Here is a 10,676-nt window from a genome sequence, read left to right as displayed (position 1 = left end):
GGATATGAGGGCACTGAGCAACTGGTCCTGTGGGACGTGCACTGGCGAATGTGTATTAGTGTATAATAAACTGTAAAAGAGGTATAGACATATACAATAGTCTCTTGTACCCAATCATTTAGTTATTTGCAAGTGCTGAAATTAGCGTCATGCAAATCAAAGACGTGGAAAATAAGAAAACAAATCCAACTAAACATCCACCGATACATCCAACTATTACTAATTTCCAAACTTCTTCAGTCCCAATGTATTGCAGGAGATTGACAGCTAATAACAGGGTAATTTTTAGCATTTCCCACATTTTCAGGCACTCTATAAAACTGCATTGTGTGTGTCGATACGAAAAATTGAAAAATTAGCATTTATACACGTTTATGTATATTACATGGAATCAGTTCCCGTTTCTTGTCTTGGCAGAAGTGCATCGATCTTGCTGTGTTATAGTTTCCTATTTTTCCCTCTCCATCACGAGTAATTTATAGAATGTGTGACCTATATAGTTGGTATGATGTCTGAAACTGTGAGGTTGTATTGCAAGTGGCTCTCAATTTGTTTTTCACCTCAGATTGACATAATTAACAGCCTGTAACTCATAATAATGCCCGCTTGAATTGTTTTTAAGAGCATCTGCTTGATTCCACACGAGCGGAGGATTAATTAGCTGTCTTTCTGCTATCGTCTCGTGTGAAACATTATACGGTTGGTGCACTATACACTCCAACAACCTCCACGTTAATGACATCCGTCGTCTGCTTATACATCTCTCACGAAGCGAGACTTTTCTTTTGTTTTCTTTTCTATTCCCAGCTAACAAATAAGTTTAGCAGGAAACATTAAAATCATTCGCTCATAAACGTACTGTTTACATTTCCCAACACGATGTTTTTAAACTTGGAATTTTTATGTACACCTTCTGCCTGCGAATAAATCACCTAACGACTTTTCCATACAATACATGCTTTAAAGAAAACCAAAACTGGTTCATATACTATATCTTACTCGCCTGAGTGATTCATGCTCATCATCTTCCTCGCACTCGAACACTCTTCGCTGAAAATAGAATTATGTTTACAAGATTGCAACCAGTAGAATGATTTGCCCCTTGAAACGACTCGGACTAATGAAAAATGTCTTCTAATGTAAAGTAAAGTCAATCGTATCAAATGAATATTCTTATATGTATAATAATAACAATTGTCATTATATATTATCAATATTATCATTTTTATTATCATTATTATTATCAACATTATCATTACTATTATTATCATTTTTATTATCATTATTATTATCATTAGTAGTAGTAGTAGTAATAGTTGTTGTTGTTGTAGTATAGGCGAAGTATTTTCATTATCATTAATGGGGGATGGGCTGTGGGACGGCGGTTTTGTGTGTGGGGTGTGGGTGTGTGCATATTCATTTTTTTTCGTTTTCTTTGTCATCTTTTTTGTACTCTTTTATACCCCTTTCCCGAAAAATGGGGAAGTATGCAGATAATATGATTCTGAAAACACACACACACACACACACACACACCACAGAAACCATCGACAAACAAATAGGGCACAGTGGTAGCATTTTTCCTGTGAGCTGTTTTCCCCTTCTATTCTTTGTTTTTAAGCAGACTTGAACTTGTGACCTATACTAAGGCTGTGTATCTCGATCGTGTCCACTACGTGTGAAGTCAATCATAATATGACGCAACACCAGGATAAATCATAAAACAAAGCAGTGCTTGTTAACAGAACTGACCAGAGATCATCAGAGGCGTTCGCACGTACGGATAGATATTGTAACACAGACAGGTGCCGTTGCATTCACACTTGGTGACGAAGAACTCTAAACAAATTACAGTTGAACAACGCGTCCCCCTGTCGGAATTTCTGTCGCTACCACGAATGTCGCTGTCAGATCTTGTTCTGGCGTTTTGTGATATTGTGTCAAAATACTGTCTCTCAATCTTTTAGGAGTTGTTATCTTCTGAAACATAATCATTCCTATTCCCTTTAGGCTTAAGCCCCCCCCCCCCAAAAAAAAAAAAGAAAAGAAAAAGTAATAATAATCTGCCTTTCATGTTTCTGAATTGATCAAGTTATATTTTTCATGTTATAATTCATTTTACTGTTGGGTCTCTCTGTATAACTTATTTAAGTAGCAATTCAATCATAAAGTCCCTTCTTCAAGTGCTAGTATCTTAGCACGCCCAGCAACCGATGAGTGCAGCCGAATAGAGCAGGTCATCACGTCATTCAGCGACCGGTAAGTAAGTCTGTCTTAGTTTTATTTCATTCTGTTTCATTAAACTTGTTCATGCGAGAGAGCGTAGCGAGTACAAAAACAACAGCAACAACAACAACAAAAACAACAAAAACAACAACAACAACAACAATAAACAAACAAAACCAAAACAAAACCCAACACTTTGAGACTTTTTTTTTTATTGTGAAGAAGACAGAAATTAGATATTCCGGCGTACATTTAGCAGTATCAGAAAATCTATACTCGTCAGTTGCCCAAACGGGTGCACGTCACGAGACCGACACCCACGAGTCATACAGCCCAAGAGTCATACAGCTCACAAGTCATACAGCCCATAAGATATACAGCTCACGAGTCATACAGCCCATCAGTTCGACATTAAGCCAACAAGGCCCACGAGACCGACACACTACAGGGGCGGATCCAGGAATTCCGTAAAGAGGGGGCGTGTTTACAAAATTAAAGGGGGAGCGCACGCACCCCTCCCCCCATTTTTTTCTTTTTATTTCTTTTGTTTCAACAAAAAATAAAGGGGGGGGGGGCGTGCGCCGGTTGCGGTCCTCCCTGGATCCGCCCCTGCACTATACGCGCCGTGTTGTATCTGTCGAACTCGTGGGCTGTTTTAACTTCGTGTCGGTCTCATGGGCTGTATGACTCGTGAGCTGTATGACTCATGGACCTGTTTTCAATGTCGAACTCGTGGGCTGTATGACTCGTGGGTGTCGGTCTACTGGGATGACCCCGCCCAAACATGTATCAACATTTTGTTTGTTTGTTTGTTTGTTTGTTTGTTTGTTTGTTTTTATTTCTGCATTCAATCAGATACAATTTGAATACAAATTTCAAAAAGTACAAAGACAAAGAATAGCAAGTGCAGTGAAATAAATCGATAACAGTATAACACAAATATATACACATAGGTGATTGCATTGAGCAATAGATACACAGAAACATAAGATAAAATATACAGTATTTTCAGTAAACAACAGAGATCATTGAATGCAGAAGACCACCATCGTAAGCGATTAAGTTTGAAATGGATGGAGGCCTCATTTTCATTTTCACATTGAAGTCGAAGGGGACGATGGATGGCTAAAAGGGGAGGGGTGGCTAAAGACCCCAGCATCCCTCTTCCTGATATCCGCCTTCGTATAGTTAGTTTATTTTACATTGTAAATTGAACATATCCCCGGATCGTATTATTGTCCAGATTTCTGTATCAACTTTTTAAATGTCAGAAATGACGGTAAATGTATACGGTATGTTAATTGAAATAGAATGAGTAACTGAATAGACAAATAGATGAATAACATCTTTGTAATATTAACCACTAACATTATTTACCTCGGTCATTTTTTTACCCCTGAAATTATCACCTCCGACATTTTTACTTCTGAAATTTTGACCACTAATATATTTTTACCTGGCACCATTGAATTACGATGTCTCTACCAGCATCTATCTGAAGATCAATGGTAACAAACACTTGCTACATCATCATCAATTATTCATTTTAGCATTGTCTTTCTAAGATATCTGTCCAGATCGACATTTGCCCGTCAGAGGGATCTAAACATGTACGTAGATAATTTTTGAATTTTTTGTTAATGATTTCTCCTATATACCTAATTCTTCTAAATGATAATAATGTATCTTACTGTTATAAGAAGGCAATTGAATTAGAAAACGTCTAAGGAGAGAATATCAATCATTCAACTATATATAGACGTTATTTCCGGATAACAAAGATTCCAATAATTGCAAGAGATTTGCATCATTTATGCATTATCTGTATAATTTGAGCACAACCCAGTCAAGAATACGATAATAGGGAGCTTTAGATTTTAGACGCGCGGACGTTTAAAGGGGAAAAAAAACATGATCTGAGCGTGCGCAGTAGCGCGGGTCAAGTTGACGCACGCTACTGCGCACGCTCAGATCATGTTTTTTCCCTCTGAACGTCCGCGCGTCTAAAATCTAAAGCTCCCTAATATTGAGGTTATATGGATTAAACTTCTCATGCATTCCCTACTTGGTATTTCAGCAGACGTCCATTCAACATCGAAAGTAAATTATTTCCATCTTTCACCAATTCCCCTTGATCCACATAGGGGACATAATACACTGCCGTAGACCCATGCCAGCTCTGGTAATTTCTTTCAAGAGCTATGTTTGTGTATTCATTCATTCATTCATCATTCATGTTTTATTTTCATTTCCGAACAATATACATGGGTAATACAAACGTCAAAATGGTGGTATTTTCTTGTAACATAATGTCACATAATCAGCAGAAATACATCTTGTTTTATTAAGGACTTGATGGAAATAGAAAATGAGGGGCTGCTGAAAAGCGAACTTGTATAGTGCAGTCCCCTCACTTAATATTCTCGTTACATTACCATACAATAAACAAAGCTTACAAAACTTCAATACATGTACCTAACAAATTAATCAGTGCAAGTACATTTTTCATTACATCGATGGTAAAGTGAGGCATACGCATAATGTACATACGAGTTCTTAGAGCCTTTGTTTTACTGTGTGATCCTCTGATTATTTCACTCTCTTGATTATATCTTTCACTGCAGTCCAAAGGTTTTACAGCAACTATTTGATAGTACCGTACCACAAATCCCAGACTTCATTGTAATTCAGCAGCAGTTATTCAATGAGCATGGCATCGTATATCATCAGAAAAGCTGGGCCAGACGATTGTGAGGCTGTCGTGCCACTGATCAATGAGCTAGCTGCCTATTTACGTATGCAGGACCAGGTTGAGATGACAGCAGACAGTAAGACCATTTTTTAACCCTTCACACTAAAAAATAAAGGTTCAGATTTGCAACCTATTTGACCCTATAGCAGCACCCTGGGGTGCACAATGGCACCTTTTATTGTGCAAGTATAAGAAAATAAAATCTCTTAATGTTTATATTCGTACTTACAAAGATGCAGACATATCCATCAGAAAGTAAGTTTGATCATACGAGTAAAACCTCGGTACTCGTGGTCCAAATTTTCAATTCACAATGTATTAATGTTTATGGTGCATGTTTACACCCTTGATGAGCACAAAACTGAGGGTGCAAATTTGCACCCCTGCAGGTTCAAAATTCCGCGTATTGCACCTCTACGAGTGCAAATTGCTTATTGGGTGAAAAGTTGCACCCTATATAGTGGCTGTATAGCGACAGTTTTGGGGTTCAAATTTGAACCCGTATTTCTTAGTGTGTTCCTGTACCAATGAGTCTCATGTGCACAAATTTCACACACAAACCAATTGACAGTAAAGTATGTGGCATAAAAAATAAACCAATTATACCTGATATTTTAAAATTGGTTATAAAACATCGTAAAGGATATTCACATATTTATGCTGTTTTGTTAAAGAATAGAAATTATGTATATCAATGTAAAGGATTTTTAAAATGGCGACAACTGATACAACTTGAAGAAAAGAAATGGCAATCTTTTTCGTTGGCCCCGTTCAAGAGCACGGAGGATGTTAATTTACGATGGTTTCAGTTTAAAATAGTTAATAGAATTTTGTATACAAATAAGATGTTGACTAGAATTGGACTAATTTGTTGAAAGAAAAGAATGTTCATTTTGTAATGTGTATGTTGAGACTTTAATACATTTTTTGAGTGAGTGTCAATATGTTGATAGATTGTGGGTTGAAGTATAACGAGAATGGATTAATGTCAACACGGGGTAAGAAATAACATTTACGACGGAAAATAAATCATTTGGTTTTTTGGGGGTATTAACAATTCGGCATTGAATTGTATTGCCATGTTTGTGAGATATGAAATTTATGTTTGTAAAATTAAAAAAAAATGATACCTCGTTTTGATTTATGTAAATATAGTATAAGGGAATATTATGATAAAGAGAAATTTAATGCAAGAAATAATCATAAGTTGCAAGTGTTTCAGCAAAAATGGTGTCTCTTTAGACACCTTTTTTCTTGATGTATATTATATTGTATTGAATTCGAAAAAAAGTATGATGTTATTTGAAATATGATGTATCACGTGTACGGATGAAAGAGAATAATAAATATCCCAGTGAGGGGAAAAAATAAAAAAGGTTAAGCAAATTTCAACATATTTTAATACTGTCTGTGCCAGGGACTTTGGACAGTGTGTAAAAGTCTATAGAGTGTTCTGTGCCAAGTAGCGCTAAAACATACAGAGGAATACACTTCATTAAACAACAAAACAAACAAACAAACAAAAATAGATATGAAATCCTGTACACATTTACCCAGTGAAATATTTTTCCTCAGATAATTTTATTTCCATATAGAGTCGTACAAAGTAATATGTGTATAACGCTTACATGAGTACAGAATTTTCAAAGGAACTTTGATCACAAAAGCTTTAAATTATACTCATATCAACTTTGTATTAATAAATGTGCAACTTTAGCTATTAAATTGCAAGTAGGCCTATATTATGTTGCTATCGTGAGGATTGTGAAAGAAGCATAATGCAAAACATACTTTCCATTTGTGTATGGACAAATGATCTTGAAAAATAGTAACTTTCATATTGTATTTTCTGAAAATGGCATTTAGCGTTGATGTAATGGACTTATGGCTTAACCGTCCAGGGGTTCCAAATAGGGAAGAGTTCTGTTTTCCCAAATTTGAATCTCCATTCGAACCATTGCATTTTTATTGTGTTTACTATACTAGTATATGGACACTGATGTCGAGGGATGTGATCTTAAATACCCATGGCAAGTTGAAATGAATGGGGCACTCTACCACACGCTATAGTGCATGAGTATACAAGGTGCTCTCAGTTATGAGATGTTAGCATAATGGGATATTGCGGCAAGGACACGACATCAATGAGTATGTACCCTGGAAATTACTCTGAATGCAATGCATTGTGTACTAGTCCATAGTATTTCAGCTAATGCTCACGCTAAAATCCTTCCAAATGCATACATGTATTTTTCAATTCAATTCAGTTCAATTCAATTCAATTCAATCATAGTTTATTTCCAATCAACGAAAATCAAAACATAGTACAAAGTATACATGTCATGAAATGATATTGTTCAAACATCTGCAAAAGATTCATGTAGGCTAGTATCCGAGATGAATTATATAACAACATATTCATATATATATATATATATATATATATATATATATACACAATAATTAGGAGGAACAATACTTATATACTTCGTGGGCTTTGTAAAAACACATAGAAGTTAGGAGTATTCTTTAAGAGACAGTGCACGCATTATGAAATCGTGTCATTATTTCTTATTGTTGTGTGTGTTTCAGAGTTGAGGGGAGATGCATTCTGCGAGCATCCCTTTGTTCATCTTCTGGTAGCCGAGAGCAGCGTTACCAAGGAGACCGTTGCCTACACATCATTTTCATATACTTACAGCAGCTGGAAAGGACGAACTGTTTACCTAGACGACCTTTATGTCACACCAAAGCACAGAGGTAATCATCGCGAGTTTCACTTTTACCGATAATGACATATTTGTTACGGCATAGTACTGCAATAAAAGTGTAAACTTTGCACTTGGGTGAGTAAGGTCAATAGCCGAGCTGTATCTTCTATTTTTACAAATAGTAAGACAAATAGTAGTGAATTAACGATTTCTTTTAATGTCTAAATCATTCCTTCATTATTGAATTTTGTGAATTGAGCGAAATATTCTGGTCTGGAAAATACTCCTTAGTAATAGTTTCTCATTTCTGAATTTCTCTGATAAAGGCAGTTTAAATCTGCTTCGTCTAATTTTGAAGCAAATATGAACACAGCTTGATTTCATCCAAATTTCAAAGCCAGTTTACTCAAAAAGTGTTAATATGATTGTTTGATTTTTTTTTTTGGCCATTTCTGTGGAAGGCTATTATTTTGAAGTCAATCCGTACAACGTCACAGGAAAGCATAAAGAGTCTAGAAGAATAATTATATACAAATGCCAAAATCAGCGAATTGATATCCGCGGATATCAGACTTCATTGATATTGACGGTCAGACGTGTATTATGATGTAAAAGTATCATTCTTTTCTATCTTTTTTTTCAGGGGCAGGTCTTGGAACATCCCTCATGCAAGCAGTTGCAAAGGTAAAAGTCCACAGATGCCTCTAAGCATTAAATACTGCATGCTTAATATGATAATATTGACTGACTTTGAGTGGATATTGCTTGAAGTATAGATGGAGCTAATATGATTATGTAATTTTTCTCGAAATAGCCAGTCAAAATAATTATCATCACCCATATCAGATATCTTGAGCACGTAACGGAAATTTATAAAATGTACAACTTTGCGGAACAAGCCCAATTTCTCGTTTTCCCCATGCGGCGGCAGCTCGTGCTTTTAGCTACATGCTTGCATGCACACATGCACATCAGAGGCATGAATGCGGCACATATTTTTATGGAGCTACGAATATAATAGCTCCATGGGCACGTTAATCTGTGAACACAGTCACACGCCCACACAGAAAGCAACTGAGATTGCATGCTGTTTTTGAAAGTTGCCGTGTCACGATTAGAAGTTTTTATCAACGGCAAACTTTTATCTGACTTTCATCACCCTCCCTCCCCCCCCCCCCCCCCCCCCCCCCCCTCAGTTTTGGATTACCAGCTCAGATGTCTGATACGGGTATACTCTCGTGATGTCAGATAATACCACTTGTACTGTGGATGGCTCGAAATGTCTTTGTATTTGCAATCGCATACTTTAAATCTTGTGTATCAGCAAAAAAAACAAAATATGCCAAAATAACATTGTGCAAAAGAAATACCACTTTGAGTCATTTGTCACTCAACCTGAAGTGGCCATGCCAACTATCAAATTATTGGTTGTTTGTTGATATATTATAGACTTTCGCATTCATTTCTTTTAAATGATATTTTTTTTTTCACATTTGAATTTTGTGATTGAATAAGAAAATAGAGTAGGAATAGATCTCCAGACTACAATATTGCTGAATTGAACTGAAGAGCTTTGCATTTAGATATTCACAGTGGTATGGTTCTGTGAAGTTGATTTGTGTTTTCAAATACTGGCTATTCATGAGACATAATTAGTGTTTGATGCTTTAATAATGACAGATACTAATATTGTCACCATTCATGTGATTTAAGCAGCAGTTTCCTGTTCCAATCGAGTTCTCAAAATGAATCTTTTGATTAAAATCATATTTTCATGGCATTATTCTTGATTGAGTTTTTGATATAAGGAGTGAGCACATACCACTGAATGGGATAACGTTTAAAGGGGAAATCCAGTCCAAATATAAGTTAGTCTGATAAAAAAAGAGTAAAATCTTACGAGTCAACGGTAAAAATTTTACTGAAATCGGATGAAAAATAAGGAAGTTATGACATTTTTAAGTTTTGCTAATTTCTGCAAAACAGTTCTTGAACAGCTAGTGGATATGAATATGCAAAGGCAAGTTGGCAAGTTGTGAAGGGATGACATGCTCACCATGCCATCATTTGAATAATATTCGTACTGACCGTTCAAGAACTGTTTCCTGAAAAAAAAAACCTTCAAAATGTCATAACTTCCTTATTTTTCATCCGATTTCAGTCAAATTTTTACCGTTGAACTCGTAAGGTTTCACTCTTTCTTTATCAGACTAACTCATATTTGGACCCCTTTAAGTCTTTGAGGAATTTCGATATTTGTTGTATTGAAATACCTGTCCATGCAAACTGTCTTCCATTTTGCCATCTGATGTAAGACTGCAGTGGCACAAGGGTGTACTCGCATGAACTGGATCGTCTTTGCCTGGAACGAGCGACCGAGGGCGCTATATACCAGACTTGGAGGGGAAAATCTGACAGAGAAGGAGGAGTGGCACAACATCACTCTCTTTAAAGAACAGTTACATAACTTTGCTCACAATCACGTGGTCAAGGTTGGCGAAAATACCAAGTTAGACGTACGCTTGTGACGTCCTCTGAAAATATCTTTGTGCGTAACTGAGTGGTATAGGCCTATAGGCTTTTTTAGCCTATGGGCTTTTTAGCAGTCCCATCCATTTCTGACTTTATTTTTTTTCTTTGTTACGTATCAGTTATAGTTTGCCCATGCATTTCTTTATTCAAAAGTATATGTTTTCTCTCATTGCAAACAAATGACGTGCATTCAAATTTCATTTGAATATGCAAAAGTCACATTGTACTCTACTTTGTTTATGTGCAAATTTTCATATTGTATATTTACGTCGCAAATGAAATAAAATTAAATGAATGGATACCAGAAATTAGTAGCGTTCGTGAAATCTTCGCGAATTTCACGAGGAGCGAGGATTCACAAAAATAAAATGCATGCGAAAGGTTTTGTCCACACAATGCGTTGAATGCCGACGGCAATTCGCAAAAGTTTCATGCCGCAAAAAGGGCCGTCGACT

At 36.2% G+C, this 10,676-nt stretch overlaps 1 protein-coding gene across 1 annotated transcript; it reads left to right on the top strand.

Annotated features, from left to right (window-relative positions):
• Positions 1–4,936: 4,936 nt before the first annotated feature.
• Positions 4,937–10,217, top strand: LOC139727543 (thialysine N-epsilon-acetyltransferase-like). Its single transcript, XM_071638517.1, has 4 exons — positions 4,937–5,054; positions 7,571–7,738; positions 8,333–8,373; positions 10,005–10,217. Exons 1-4 carry the CDS (start codon positions 4,937–4,939, stop codon positions 10,215–10,217), a joined length of 540 nt encoding a protein of 179 aa, XP_071494618.1.
• The last annotated feature ends 459 nt before the right edge of the window (positions 10,218–10,676 follow it).

Source organism: Diadema antillarum, unplaced genomic scaffold (assembly GCF_040938485.1).
Source record: "Diadema antillarum isolate AM-2024a unplaced genomic scaffold, OU_Dant_1.0 seq00000136_RagTag, whole genome shotgun sequence".
Lineage (NCBI taxonomy): Eukaryota > Metazoa > Echinodermata > Echinoidea > Diadematoida > Diadematidae > Diadema > Diadema antillarum.
The sequence above is the reverse complement of the archived record's forward strand: the minus strand, read 5'-3'. Positions and strand labels throughout refer to the sequence as shown.